This window comes from Neodiprion virginianus, chromosome 4 (genome assembly GCF_021901495.1).
Source record: "Neodiprion virginianus isolate iyNeoVirg1 chromosome 4, iyNeoVirg1.1, whole genome shotgun sequence".
Classification (NCBI taxonomy): Eukaryota; Metazoa; Arthropoda; class Insecta; order Hymenoptera; family Diprionidae; genus Neodiprion; species Neodiprion virginianus.
In genome coordinates, this window is record NC_060880.1 from 2931730 (window position 1) to 2946770 (window position 15041).

General features: G+C 37.3%; 5 protein-coding genes across 10 annotated transcripts; 2 read left to right on the forward strand and 3 right to left on the reverse strand.

Moving 5' to 3' along the window:
- The first annotated feature begins 692 nt into the window (after positions 1–692).
- Positions 693–5697, forward strand: LOC124303752 (double-stranded RNA-specific editase 1-like). 5 transcript variants are annotated; one of them, XM_046761368.1, is made up of 7 exons: positions 697–892; positions 1228–1280; positions 2668–2698; positions 3271–3757; positions 4055–4224; positions 4383–4929; positions 5028–5697. In XM_046761368.1, the coding sequence occupies exons 4-7, from the start codon at positions 3304–3306 to the stop codon at positions 5141–5143; spliced, it is 1287 nt and encodes a 428-aa protein (XP_046617324.1). In that variant the 5' UTR covers positions 697–892; positions 1228–1280; positions 2668–2698; positions 3271–3303; the 3' UTR covers positions 5144–5697. The 5 variants fall into 5 exon arrangements, with proteins under 5 accessions (XP_046617320.1, XP_046617321.1, XP_046617324.1 ...); XM_046761364.1 differs by lacking the exon at positions 2668–2698 and having other exon boundaries at positions 693–892; XM_046761365.1 differs by lacking the exon at positions 2668–2698 and having other exon boundaries at positions 693–892; positions 3316–3757.
- On the reverse strand, positions 5145–7160 carry LOC124303755 (intraflagellar transport protein 22 homolog). The gene is made up of 4 exons (XM_046761370.1): positions 6625–7160; positions 6298–6467; positions 6037–6236; positions 5145–5959 (listed from the first exon to the last, which is right to left on the reverse strand). The coding sequence occupies exons 1-4, from the start codon at positions 6670–6672 to the stop codon at positions 5790–5792; spliced, it is 588 nt and encodes a 195-aa protein (XP_046617326.1). The 5' UTR covers positions 6673–7160; the 3' UTR covers positions 5145–5789.
- A 139-nt stretch (positions 7161–7299) lies between these two features.
- Positions 7300–9205, forward strand: LOC124303754 (3'-5' ssDNA/RNA exonuclease TatD). The gene has a single exon (XM_046761369.1). The coding sequence runs from the start codon at positions 7657–7659 to the stop codon at positions 8593–8595; it is 939 nt and encodes a 312-aa protein (XP_046617325.1). The 5' UTR covers positions 7300–7656; the 3' UTR covers positions 8596–9205.
- Positions 9206–9372: 167 nt separating this feature from the next.
- On the reverse strand, positions 9373–12099 carry LOC124303756 (uncharacterized). Its single transcript, XM_046761372.1, has 4 exons — positions 11683–12099; positions 10167–11606; positions 9974–10091; positions 9373–9847 (listed from the first exon to the last, which is right to left on the reverse strand). The coding sequence occupies exons 1-4, from the start codon at positions 11810–11812 to the stop codon at positions 9622–9624; spliced, it is 1914 nt and encodes a 637-aa protein (XP_046617328.1). The 5' UTR covers positions 11813–12099; the 3' UTR covers positions 9373–9621.
- A 195-nt stretch (positions 12100–12294) lies between these two features.
- On the reverse strand, positions 12295–14944 carry LOC124303751 (uncharacterized). 2 transcript variants are annotated; one of them, XM_046761362.1, is made up of 4 exons: positions 14483–14931; positions 12966–14402; positions 12769–12892; positions 12295–12613 (listed from the first exon to the last, which is right to left on the reverse strand). In XM_046761362.1, exons 1-4 carry the CDS (start codon positions 14610–14612, stop codon positions 12385–12387), a joined length of 1920 nt encoding a protein of 639 aa, XP_046617318.1. In that variant the 5' UTR covers positions 14613–14931; the 3' UTR covers positions 12295–12384. The 2 variants fall into 2 exon arrangements, with proteins under 2 accessions (XP_046617318.1, XP_046617319.1); XM_046761363.1 differs by lacking the exon at positions 12295–12613 and having other exon boundaries at positions 12770–12908; positions 14483–14944.
- Between the last annotated feature and the right edge of the window lie 97 nt (positions 14945–15041).

A 15041-nucleotide genomic window follows, 5' to 3' on the forward strand; every position in this document is an offset into this window, starting at 1 on the left:
TCTGCGACAATCGACCCCTCGCGTGATCTTTAAGGGGGTCTCTTGGTCGATTTCGACGTGCATAAATATGTGTAAAGAAATGGCACAGGTGTAAAATTCGAGTAACAGAGAAACACTCAAATAAGTTTTCATTTGACGCAGAAATAAATAAATGGCACTGTAAATTCGTAAAATTCATATCCTTTTTTGCGTTTGAGACACGTGGACTTCAATATTTAGAGATACATGCATCAACGAAACCTTATCATTGAATAAATATTGTTGAAACTGGAAGATTACCGTCGGTAATTGTTGAAAGAGCTCCTGAACGTGCTTTCGGATATCTAACTATACATGATTTGGACAAAATCCAACTACCCGACTTCCCTTCTCTGTTGATCGGCAATCATAGCCATTCTACAACCATTTGCAGTCACTGCCACGGAGACTGTGCAAGGAGCACGAACTCCATGTATACAAATCGTTTCCCAAAATAAGAAGCAGCTAATATACGATAAGTACCATAACGGTGAGCGAGGTAGATGAATCACATTGCAAGATCGTCGATTAGTCAATCTTGGGCATCTCTACAACTAATGACATTTCGGTGCTACAGGAACACTAGTGACGCCAGTGGTACAAAACATGAAGCTAACGTTTACGATTAGTGTGACAAGGTTGGTCAATTCACCCATTTGAGTTCATGCTCCTTGTACAATCTCCATAGTCACTGCAGTCACTGACGCTGTGGTTGCGACAAAACGCCATTATCTGTGTGATCGGAATTAGATGTAACGTTATTTGTGTCTTTTGACAAGTTATTGTGGATAGTTTACGACTAAATAATAATCTTTGAACATTGATACCGCAATGTACACCAGGAGCAGAAATAGTCAGGGAAATTACCCAAATGGTAAATCAATTTATGTTAATTCATTTTTACCGAATCTGAGCGGCATACTACAAAATGGATGACGCTTTTTGAGTAAATGCCGGGGCTCGAGACGACGCTCAAACTTCTCTATCGAATTAGTCACTCAAATACAAACTCGGAGTACAGATCCGATTATATAACAGTTACGACTTGAAACAGAACCGACAACAATAGCCTTTGATTTATTGTACATACCATCCAGTACCTATGTGGTTATTGATTTTTATTCGTTTGTAATTACTTGCTGCAAAGCAATCAATTATTCGAAAGAGAAAAGTAACCCTGAATAATGCTAGGAACTTTTCAAATTCCAGCAAGGGGACAGTCGGGAAACATAAATTCTGGACCAGGATACCAGAATTCAACGGTAATCATTTTTCCATACTGATAATCCAAACCAATGAAAATAATTTTTACTTCACTATTTGTAAATTTTCTGTGATTAAAACGCTCATCAAATTGCGTGAAGTATCATTTGGACAAGTATGTTTTATAACTCGTGGACCACAAATTGAACAATTGAATAGACAAAGTTTGTATTATATATGTACATACAATATTCTAAATTTTTTAACATCGCAGATCTTTTCTCTTGAAAATTCAATTATTATTGTTCGTATTCATCATCACTTAGTACTACATACGCAGAGTTGTGCATTTCTCAAGTCTTCAACTAATTTCTAATAAAATAAACCATCGATCACATTGTGATTTATAAGCAAAGATTTAAAATGCGTAAATGTCAAGGTATTTCGACCAATATTTATTATACCTTGAGAACATTAGTATAGATGTATGATAAATTATGCACTTTAAAGTATCGTAGATTCAATTCAATATTATTTATTATTTGACAATGTAAAGTTCAAAATTTCACGGTGTAGGCTTGTTTTTTTTCCTTATCTACTTCTCTTTTATTTGGTTTGTTTTAAGTTTGTACAGGAACACAGGTTGAAAGACTGATTGGACAAGCTGTAATTGAATACCTGGAATATTTGAAATCTTTTGCAAAAATCTTGGAAAGTATTTTTTTCTAGAATCATATTCCACTACCTGCAACTTCAGTATGGAATTACCTACGCATTTGTTACCTACCCATGCTAATAACGAGGTTGTAGAATTTTCATAGAGTGAAGAAACAGATCTCATTTTAAAGCCAAAACTAAATTGGTAGTAAGAATTGCATAGATATACGTATACCTGTTATTCAATCTCTTTGGTATTGTAAATGCTTGCTATATCTACTTCTTTGCATCATAGTCATCAATTTTTAGCAATTTAATGCCACTCTTGGTGGCAGAAGACACTATTTCGAAACAGTTTGATGAGATCTTTGGACCTCAATTTAATCAATTTATAAACTGTGCTATTTATTCTTCAGCTTTTTTAATCATTTCTAACAGAAGTTTAGGAATTGAATTTTTCATTTTAGTTCTAAACTTTTTAGTACATGATTGAACTGAAATTTTTTCTGGCCACTATTGATCACGGTTCCAAATCAAATAGTGTTTTTTTTTTTTTTTCTTAATTCTCTGAAAGTTATCTTATTGCCAGCCCTGATTTAATTAAATATAAATCATCATCACTGCAAAACTTGCGAAGTCGATTCAGGATGTTTGACGATCAAAGAAGTAGGCTAGTATTTTAATATTATCCCTGTGTTCCAGTTTCCAATTATGATAAAAGTGCAGAAGTCCGCCTTTATTTGCATGTACTAATTAGTGGTTCCCATCTTCCCCTCTCCTGCAAAGCAGGCCCTAGTAGCTATACAACAATACCGAGGAGGTGCGCCCCGCCAGGGGCAGGCTCGCCAGTTGCCCTCATAGCATAATGCATCCTGAGCCAGTTCCTTAATGATTCGTTCTAAACTCATGTTCTGAACACCTTGGCGATACACGATTTTCTTGCATTTGTTCTATTCCATTAGGTGATACTGCCGACAAGAGCTAAAATCATAAGCACAGAATGAGGACATGGTTTTACATTGTACTAGATTTGAGTTTACTTTACAAACTATTTGCTTATCTGATATTATGAAATTCTTCATTCTTAGTTGGGCAAGAACAAATGTTATTTTTAATTGTGTAAAGATTGTCAGAGATGATTTATTTCATAAGAAGGTGCAAAAATTTGTGTATCTCTTGATGAATTAGATTGATGTTGTTTTCCAATAGCTGGTCATGGTTTAGTTATGAATTGAGAAACGTCTAGCACTGTTTAAAGGAATATCGGCAGGTGTAAGCTATAGGGGTAGCGTCAGATTGCGTTTGAATACGTGTGCGATGTCGGGCCCTGGTGGGGTAGCACAACCGCAGAGGTTCCTTGTGTAGTGGCGAGACCCACCCTATGATTTACAGTATTCGCAACAAGGGAATTTTCAACCGTCTCAAATGTCGGGACAGAATCAGCAAGGACCTTACAAGAATAATCCAGTGCAAAACTCGCCGCAGTTTAAAGCTGCAAATCCAGTACATCAACAACAACAACAGCAGCAACAACAGCAGCAGCAACAGTCGGCCAGAACAACGCAGGGCTCTCAGCCTCCAAAGGCACAGCCAATTACTCAGACACCACCTCAGCAGCAGCAGCAGCAGCAGCAGCAGCCTACCACTCCGCAAACTCCGCGTCTGAAGCCAATCCTCAAGCAACCGTCATCTACTCCACCAGCAGTTACTAGTGCTCCTGTTGCCGCTAGCAGTGTACCTGCTGCACCAACGCCAGTAGCTCAGCCAACAACGCCACCAACTGCTAATAATAATGAGACTAAGACTGAGGATACGAAAGAGAGTATGGATGTCGACAGTCCGGAACAACCGAAATGGAAACGTGGAAGGGTATCTGGCTGTGAGTATGAGATTGAATTTCTTTTTTCGTTCAGTTCACATTATACAATATCTAAATGCTGGATAAATCAGTTTTCTGTTATTGGTGTAAGAGTTATGAATTGACAATTAATGATGAAAATTCACTGCGCAAATTTGAAAGTTGTACAGTTAGCTGCATACTCCAAAGTTTTAGTTGTCGAGTTGTAGCAGTTGAACAACTCGTGTGAACATTAGGACTGATTGATTGTTATTTTACTGAGACTTTCATCGAATTTACACATAATTTGATATACTCACTTGAAACATGTTCATTAAGATAAGGTAAATAAGAAGCTGAAGCGGCTTAGGATGAATCAACGACTGAGGAAGGCTCTACAGCCTAAAAATGCGATCATGGTATTGAATGAGATGAAGACTGGAGTACAATTCACCTTTCCGGAGTCACAAGCAGCCATGCCAAACTCACTATTCGTTGTGCACGCCGAAGTAAGTTTGCATGTAGAAATCGGCATTTGTCACTGAAAGAAACATCCACTGATATATTATCCAGTTATCATCGGAATATTGGATGCCTGCACGCAAATAATCGCAATTCGTTTTGTTGTCCAAAATTTAGTAATAAAATGACGAAACTATACTTACAGATTGACGGGAAGACTTACGTTGGCCAAGGATTGTCTAAGCCACTTGCGCGACAGAATGCTGCTGAGAATGCGTTGAAGTGTTTGCTCCTTGAGAAAATGACAACAGCCACAAGTAAAGCACGAATTGACGCTGAATCGGATGGGCAATCGATACAACCAGAATCAGCCCAACAGATTCCACCTATCAAAGAGGAAGGCAATGAAATGGCAATTTGCCCTCCGGAAACGGCTACTGAAGAACAAGACGAAGTGCCCTGGAGTTCTTTGGCTAGTTTTGCTCTCTACAAGCTGTTTTTGGAGTGGCAAAATCAGGGCACTGTAGTCCCAGTACCAAGACCAGGTGTTTCTACTGGGCGTGGTAAGAAGGAGCCAAAGGCTCCGGTTGAAAAAGATTTACCAATAAATGCGATCAACATTCATCCTGTCATGTTGCTCAATCAAATGAAGCCTGGGTTGACATATGTGGAAATTAATCGTACCGGAAACCCACCAAACACAATGTTTACTTTAGCTGTGGAAATCGATGGAAATGAGTATCCTGGTTCTGGTAAGAAATTTCGTAATTACTGATTTCCCGAGTATTTTGCTATTTTGATGCGATTTGTTTATTTTTGATGGTGATAACAAATCTATTTCTTTTTACAGCCAAGAATAAAAAGGATGCCAAAAAAATGGCAGCTAAAACTGCCTTGTCCGCGCTTTACGGTTTAACATATCCCGAAGAAACAAAGATGGATCATACAGAAGACATGATGTGTTGAATTCTTTTACAAACGTCTTGTTGAGGTGATTCGATTTTCCATTTTACACTTACTCTATTTTTCTTTCGCTTGATATTGACGTTTATGTAGATTGTAGAACAACTCTGCGTTTATTCAAGACCATAGATTGTTGAAATCGTGAGTAGTACAAAGGTATTTTTGTTAATTCCGAATCATCTGTTCAATTGATCAAATTTTATTCTGTTTATTTGCTATTTTATTAGCAAATACTTTACTTTTATTTCGTAACCTTAAATTTTAATACAGAACAAAAGTATTGAAATTAGAAATGTATTTTATCGAGTAGTATAATATTACGTACAATGTATAATAATTAATAGCTTAAGGACACCTTATTCTTGCGACGTTCAAGTATAGAATATTATCATTGTGGTGAATCCTGCTTTTTCTTTTACTCACGTTGTTTCCGTTTGAAAACACTCATTTTTACCGCTCATTGACAAAGATAATGTATTAAAAAGTAATTCATTATACTATTAATTACTGTTGACTGTAAATCACATGTTAATGCCAAATACAACTTACCACAATCAGATGTTTCATAATTCGCTTACCTCTACATTCAATTTAGTAAGTCACTTTCAACTATTCAAGTAGTAATACTAAGTTGAGTTTAAATTTTTCTTCAAGCAGCAAACAATATATTATCCCGCATAAGACTCATCTCTTCCTGATCTGTGTGCTCTTGCAACTTGCTGATCAGAGTTCCCAAAAACGATTGAAAATCAACTTTCAATTTATTGGCACCTTCTTCAGTATTACAGCTTACTTGCGATATTCTAGACAACTTGGGCGCTGTAATAAAACAGCAAGTTATAATTAATACATAGTTCACATGAGAAGAAAAATAAAATCACTATGTCATTTCTTACACATCTTTTTAGGAATTTCGACACTGATATTATCTTGATCGTGATGAAAGATGACACAATTTGTTGGACCAAGCCCAGTTTGATTAACGAAATAATCGTACAATTGTTCTAGCTCACGAACATAGTCCTGTGATTTACCGTTGTGTACAAAAATCACACCATGACTTTTGTCTCTTACAGCTGGCCAACAGGTCTCGAATCTAAAAGAGATGCAAAGTCATTGACGTAGACGTTGAATCACAGCGATATTGATTAATTTACCTGTGATCGCCACTGCAATCCCACAATTCTATTTCAGCTTTGACAAATTTATTCCCGACATTGATGCTTTGTATTTCAAATTCAAGTATTCGAACACCTTTGGTAGGCCTGTGTTCTGATGGAATTTCTGTTGCATCCGCAAGAAAATTTGATATCGTAGTCTTGCCGCTCTGCAAAATATATGAACCATAAATATTGAAATTACAACAATTTTTCTGACTACTAAAAATATCTACGTACATAATATGAAGGCTAAAGCAAAATTTCAAATAATTGTACTGCAAAATTATAAACACGTGCTGTACAGATTTTGTTTGAAAAACTCACTCCGATAGGTCCCACTACTATAATTTTCAATTGCTCGTCGTTACTCATCGCTCAAGAATTGCCTCAGGCTTTCTGTGTCCATACGGTACGTGTATACGTTAGTATTCTGTTGCCATGGTAACCAGCAAGGGGCAACAGTTGCCCGCACGATATACATTTCACTACGAATGTCATTTTTCCTTGATATTTTTTCTTAAACAGCATTTGTCGCCGATCAATCAATCTTAAAATTTTTCGATTGATGTATTTCGTGTAAGGAAATTTGAACTAATACCAATAATATGTACAGGAAGGGGGACAGCTATTCATTTATTCTCGCTCGAAAATTCTGTGAACTTAATCCTTATGTTATTCCGGTACAACGGAAAAGGTACGCGACCTCTTGGGAAAATTAATCGAAGAATTAGACATCTGAAGCGTGGTTTAATGAACGTCAATCGTGACCCTTGTCAAGGGGATTTATCTAGAGATAAAAATAGCACTCGAGCGGCGCCTGTGCGTCACAAATCAGTCCAATTCGTTAAGCTTCATCCGCAGCAAAGGCAGTCAACGGCAAAGTAGAAACACTGCATACGATTGGTCGAGGAGGTTCGAACGAAGCTTTCGGACCAATCAAAACTGCGAGCGATTTCGGTCGCGAGTGAATGGTTCATTGGGTACCGGCTTTGAGCCAATGAAAGACAAGCGAAGGGGTTGATCACACACACGCACGTAGAGGGGCATATGATCGTGTGCAGTCCACACACTGGTTACAAATGATACACGGTAGAGAAAGCATTAAGCAACGTGTCTGGGAATTAGAGATTACCTCATTGTGGTCTGATCTTTGTTCGTAACAAAAATATTGTAGTAAAAAACTTGACTTTACAGCTGTGATTATCGGTTCGTCAATATATCAAATGCAAGCTAACGTGTTCCGGTAATAACAATAATCATAATAACCGTAGTGAATTGAAAATTTAAATCGGTCCAATTATTGTTAATTCCTTAATTTGCACGTAAAAAAAAATATATACACATAAGTAAAATAGCATGGCCGAAAATGCCAGTGGATCCTGCACGGAGTCGCCAAAGGCTTCCTCAGCGGCGATGACACAATGCTACGAGAATTACATACTGGTTGACGTTGGCGCTAATCTAACAAATAAAAAGTACAGTCGTGACTTAGACAGCGTTATACAGCGGGCAAAGGATTCCGGTGTCAAGAAGATCATGGTCACTGGAGCGAGCATCAGGTCGAGCAAGGAGGCGCTGAGATTGACGAGAATATACCCAGGCACCTTGTACTCAACGGCAGGAGTTCATCCTCACGACGCCAAGTCCTGGGAGGATGACGAGACGTTGCAAGAGCTCGAGAGTATCGCGAGTAATCCGGAGTGCGTCGCAATCGGGGAATGCGGCCTGGACTACAACCGCGACTTCTCCGACCCTGAAACGCAGCGCAACGTATTTCACAAGCAAATCGAACTTGCCTGCCAGCTCAACAAACCATTGATAATTCATGAACGAAGCGCCCAAAGCGATGTACTGGAAGTTCTAAGCCATTACTTGAACCGGTTACCCCCTGTTCTTGTTCACTGTTTCACTGGTACGGCGGAAGAGGCCCAGCTCTACCTGGACCAAGGATTTTACCTCGGCATCACCGGCTATCTCTGTAAGGACAAATCGGACAGCGGCGTCAGGCAGCTTTTGGAAGGAGGACAAGCTCCTCTGGACAGAATCCTTGTTGAAACGGATGCTCCTTTTATGTACCCAAATACAAGGGCCAGCAAACTACCATCTCACGTTAAAGACGCCTTGACTGAGCGCTCCATGACCTTCCTTCATCGGTACTGCACATTTCAACGTAACGAGCCATGTGCCTTGCCTGCGATAGTTGAAATGGTTGCCGCATTCATGCGCAAGTCGCCGGAGGAAGTTGCCCTAGCCACTGCTTTCAATGGTTTGAAATTATTCGGACTCAATCAATGATGATTTATGTCCTGTTTTACTCGTTGCTCAGATTTTCTTCAAAGGGCAGAAAAATGGTGCTAGGAATACGGTGCTCCGAAATGTATTTTTCCTTGTATCAATAGGCAGCTTTTAATCTGCTTCTACAAAAGCGGCCAATTTATTTCCTATCGTATTTATTTATGATTTTTATTTATGCATTCACTCATTCGATACTCTTCAACTGTACGGTTGATCAATCCGTTACGAAATAAACTTTAGACTTTGACCATTTGAGATATTGCAAGACTATTATATTCTCCGCAATAATGATTATATTTGATAAATATTTTCAAAGAAACTAAATTTTTTTTATTATCGCATGAAAAAAAAAAAAAAATAACTGCATTCAACTCGCTTCTAAATTATCTCATTATTCGTAAAGCCAGATAGGAGTCCAATTCTTTTTTTTTTTTTATAATGATGCAGATTTTGACACTTGGCTTGTACGTATGTTTTACGCTTTTAACCATTTACAATATGCTATTTTTATCAATCGACAAACTTATCGAGTAGCAATAGAATGACGATTATATTCCTGTTGATATATTATATATTTTGATATAATAAACTGTTATACATCAACATCTTACTTCTTCATTGGAACAGATTATTTTCGTTCGTTGTATATTCCTTCAAGCATAATATTCCTTCCTTTCAAACCTTACATCTGTGCGATTATGTACCTCATTTTCCCATTTTTGCTTTTAGATACAGTACCATGAAGATATTTCATTTGGCAGAAATTATGCAACAATATTTGTTATCAATAAATACTTTTATTTACATTCTCTATAACTAAGATGAAAACTCATTTTGGTGTAAACAATTTAGACGTAGCAAAAGTAAAATAAAATCTTTCTTTACGAGCAGAACCAACTGGAGTATCTTATTTACGTTTCTAAACACAGTTCAGAGTTTTCGAAACCTACATCCGGTAATAGCGTCAGTTCATTTTGATTCTGTTATTTAATAAAATTGAATGTTAATAGAAACTCATGCTACTTATCACACGTTTGTTGATGTCGACACTTTGTCGCACTTTAGGCGAATAGCTTGCATAAGATAGGGAATTTTCTCGTAATCCATGAGATCATTCCACATTAGTGAACTTATGGGAATAACCGCGTGTCCTGTATGTTTCTCCAAAGTTTTGAGCATCAATGACCAAGGTCCTTTTAGGCGACGAGAATTAATGGCGTATGCATGGTCAGGCAAATTGATCACCATGATCCTGAAATTACAATAACATAATTTAATTCTCGAATAATTTCGCGAGTAGGGGAATACATCTTTGTTATTGCTGAAGTTAATGAACACTTTTTAAGCATTCATAAATATATAAAATTCCTATTCTTACACTTGGCTTTCAGCAGGAGGTACAATTTCTTCTATGTGCGTTACAAGTTTGTATTCTTGTGCCTCTTGTAGAAAATTCAACGCAAGTGGGTGTCCATCTTTCACCATTATAACGTGATCTGAAACGAAAATTAAATTTCTTAATATATTCATAGCTTTGGAATATTTTCTAGAGAGAAGGATTATGCTCTTACCAATATAATGCCCGAGCCTAGTCCTCAGGTTAGATGTAACAAATTGCGAACCACCCATAGCTTGTTCTAAAGCAGGTAACAGAGAGGAATTTTTGACAGATGCTGTATTGTAACATATGGCAGTTTCAAGTAGACGTTCAGGTGGAGATTTTCCGACTGGGGTAGAACAGAGTGTCTGTATACTTTGATATAATAGTAATAAATTCCAACTAGTCTGCGTTTCATTTTTCAACATTTCTGTCGACAGAAAATTTTCGCTGAATATTTCTTTTATTACTCGTGGATTATAGCAATCGAGTACCGCCATACTAACGGCAAAATCCAAAAGTAAGGCCGATGATATAAACTGATCCTTGTCGACAATCTTTGATATGATCTCTTGCATAGTCTCCCAGAAGATTGGTTTGTAATCGGCGGTAGCCAGGGCTATAACCAAAACTCGGATGTTAATTTCGCTACATTTACTCAAAACAACAGGGTTTTGATAGCATTCAGCAGCGACATAATCGATTAATCGTATTTGTGTGTGGCCTATATTGGACAATACTTTCAGTATGGTAACTCCTTTTTCAAATTCAATATTTCTGGCAATGCAAGCTCTTGCACAAGCGTCTACAAGCTCCTCATTATAAAAAGTCTTATTCTCAAAGAATACCATCTGTTTATACATTTTGCCAAGAATAAGTTCGATATCATGAATAGAAACAAAGTTCATGTAACGTATGAGAATTTGTTGTACATTTCGAACTACTTCTTCGTATCCAGGTGGAAGATACTGCAGATCGCACATATATTTGAATATTTTACTTGCGTATGAAACCTTCATGTCCTGTCCTATTTTCCGTATCGAATCTACAACATTTGCTATCAGTTCATGATGACCAGATTTATTGCGTAAGAATACAAGCGCGGACATCAACGCGCCAATATTCTCTTTATCTAACATATTATTCTGCAGTTGAATTTCACATAATGCTGGCACCGCAATTTTAAGAGCATCTGACAACGGACTGCTCTTGAAATGTTCCAATTGGTATTCAAGTTCCAACAGACGATGAAAGGACAGATCGTTCAGGGATTGTCTGATTACTTGAAGAAGAGATTGAGATATCAAACTGGTATTTGAAACGCCAAGGTACGTAAGGGTCTTCAAAATGTACACAGCTTTGTTTCCGTCCAGGGAATTGATATCGTTTAACAGAACTTTACAAAGCTCAAGAAATTCCGCCTTCTCTACAATTGTCAAATCAGCATTGCTCTTCTGCCTGTGCATAGTATCCAATATCTTGAAAGCTGCCAACGAGTGTTCAATCTTCAACAGCGGACGATATGTGGTAACAATTTCAAATATTTCATCCTTTGTTCGCACCGTGGCTAAGGCCTGTAAAACCACATCGCTTTCGCTGCCTCTAATCGACGGCTCGCGGTTTGATCTGTAATCTGATAATGTAAGTAATAAATTTTATTCCCCAGAAGCCGGTATTGATCAACAACAGAGTGAACAATCAAACTGTACCTTTTGAGTATGAAGCGTAAGAGAACGAAGTATGTGGGGTGTAAAAAAACCTGGTTGTATTTGGTAACGAGATTCTAAGATTACCGGCAGTTACACAAACCCGAAATATCAGCCTTGCAATTTTGTTCATGATTTGTACCGTCGATTACGATTATCAACACTTACATCCGTATAAAAGCCGCGGCGTTTGGTGCTGATGAAAATTTATAGGTTAGAATTCGCTTGATATATAATTTCGGTACTAACGTAACTGTTTATAAAATTAAATGTTAATTAATTAATAGTAACGACGCAAAGCAAGCAATAACGGCACGTAGTCCAACAATTTCCTCTTACTTATCACCAGAAATACATGAAAAAAATAAGCCGCATTGTGTGTGCGGAAAATCAGCTGTTTTAATGAGTGGTTTTGGTCAAGTTACGAAATTACCCGACAACGTTGGCAGCACTGACGCTAATTTAGTGACTTAGTTTATCTCACGCTGAATCCGCTGGATGCGCTGGATCACTCATCGCTGGATCGATAGCGATGATTTAAACAAACTGATCTCTACGCGTTGAATAGTTATTGTTGTAGAGGACAAGAAGGCTGAATTCCAGAAAGACGTTAAATTTCTGGTAATTATATCGCAGGTTTATTACTATTGCTGTTTTCTTTTCTTCTCATACAACAGTTAACAATTTAATTAATCTTTACACTACTTATGATACATTTGCAGCCTCCGATAGATAGTCACACTTTAGGCGAATAGCTTGCATGAGATGTGGAATTTTTTCGTGCTCCTTGAGGTCATTCCATATCGCTAAATTTATCGAAATAACCGCGTGTCCAGTTTGTTTTTCTAAAGTTCTCAATAGCAATGTCCAAGAGCCTTTCAGGCATTGAGAATTATTTGTGTACGCCCTGGCAGGCAATGCTTTCACTATAACGCTGAAATCATCAATTTATGTATTAATCATTTACAGTAAATGATGATTAATTTTACTTAGTTTCACATGACTTTCACAAATGTGTAAGATCACTTTCAAAATGGTTACTGTTTCTGAGCATTTGAGTACAAAAAAAAAAAAAAATTAAATTCTTACACTTGGCTTTCAGAAGGCAGTGAAAGTTCTTCTATGTACGTTATGGGCTTGCATTCATTCGTTTCTTCAGGCGGTAAATTCAGCGCAACAGCGTATCCACCTTTTCTCATTATAACGATATGATCTGAAATGAGAATTGACTGAATTGGAACGTTTTTGGGTTTATAAATGTGTTAAAATGACAATTGCTGTCTTACCAATATAATGCCCAAGTTTGGTCTTCAAGTTACATATAACATACTGCGAGCCACCCATGGCTTTCTCTAAAGCTGGTAATAGAGAAGAATTTTTGTTCGTGGCTTCGTTGGCTTTTATTGCATCTTCGAGGATACGTCTAGGTGGAGACTTCTTAACTGGGATTAAACAAAGGGTCTGAACACTTTGATACAATAACAATACATTCCAGTGCGTCCTATATTTGTTTCTCGAGAGTTCAGATTCAAGGAAATTTTCACTGAACAGTTTATCTATCATATTTGGTTCAAAGCAATCAAACACTGCTAAGTTGACGGCAAATTCTAGAAGTTTTGTTGATTTAACTTGATCTTTGTGTACGATCTCCAATATGGTTGGTTGCATACTTTTCCAAAACATCGGTTTATAGTTGAAAGAAGCCAGGGATATCACAAAACACATGACAATTTTTTTGCTACATTTAAGCAAAACCCCTGGGTTTTGAAAATATTCAGCTATGAGATAATCCATCAATGGTACGTGCATGTGGCCTAAATAGCACAATTGATTCAATATCTTAACACCTTTTGAAAATTCCATATTTCTAGCAATCGCTGCATTTCCACAAGCGTCTAGAAGTTCTTCATTATAAAATTTCATATTTGGCCTAATAACTATAGCCTTATACATCCTGTTCAATATATTTACAATTTTGAAGTACGAAAGTTGTTTCATGTTATCTGTAAAAACTTGCTGCACGTTTTGCACTACTTCTTGATAATTATGTGGTAAATATTTCAAATTGGATAAAGTTTTGAATATTTCCGTCGCTTGTGATACAGTCATGTTTTGTCCTTGCTTGCATATCGAATCTATGATAAATTGCATTATTTTACGATCGGTAATGGAGTTTTTGTGCATGAAATTTAACGCAACTGTTAAATCATGCATATCGTTCGTATTTAGCATTTTATTTTTTAGTCTAGTTTCCAAAATTATTGGCACTGCGATCTTGAGCGCTTCTGATAAAGGACTGCTTTCAAAATTACCCAACTGAGTATCAAATTCGATAAGGCGTTGAAAAGATATGGTATGTAAAAATTTTTTGATGTGCTCGGTTAGAGACTGTGAGATAAAACTGCTCGATGGAACGTTGAAATATCGTAAAACTCTTAACACGAGTACAGCATCGTCTCCACTCAACGATTTTACATCATTCGATAGAACCTTGCAGAGCTCATGGATGTCCATCTTTGGTATTAGCGAAGTATCTACCATGGCGTTCTGTCTGTGGATAGTATCGAATATCTTGAAAGCTTTCAGTGAATGCTCAAACTTTAACGACGAGCTATACGTCTTGATTATTTCTAATAACTCGGCCTTTGTTCGTGCCATCGATAAAGCCTGGAGAATAACGTCGTTATCCTCATTTTTAATCACCGGCAAGGTATACCTGTGATCTGAAATCAGAAGGTTTAACTTTCGTCTCCTGGTCACAGAAATTTTTGAGGAATGTTAGAAATCATACAGTTGTAAGTACCTTTTAAATCCGAAGCGAGACAAAGCGACGAATTTTGGGTGTACAGTGCCCGTGCTGCACTTGACGCAGAGTTTCTGAGGTTACCGACAGTGACACAAAGTCGAAATATGAGTCTCGCATTTTTATTCATAATTTATATCATCTATAATGACGATCAAGAGTTACCTCGATGTAAAATACGAAACACTTTAATATTAGTGACCGAACTCGAGAGGTTAGAATCAGTCACATGTATGTTCGTATTACCAACGAGACCGTACATTGGAGTAAATAATAACTGAAAAAGAGTGGAATCGTAACGAAACTAATAACAGCACGATAGTTAAAAATCGCTCGTCACTTCTCATTGCAAATAATTAAAGACAATAAGCCGCATTCTGTGTATGAGATATCAGCTGTTATTCAACTCGGATCCATGTTGAATGCAACACATCCACAAACCACGTTATATTCTTAGTATTCTTACACCGTGCACAAACTCATTCATAAACGTCATGCGCAAAGCCAATTGAGAAAAGAGTTAGATGGAGTTAGACACATGATAGGTCAATATTATGTT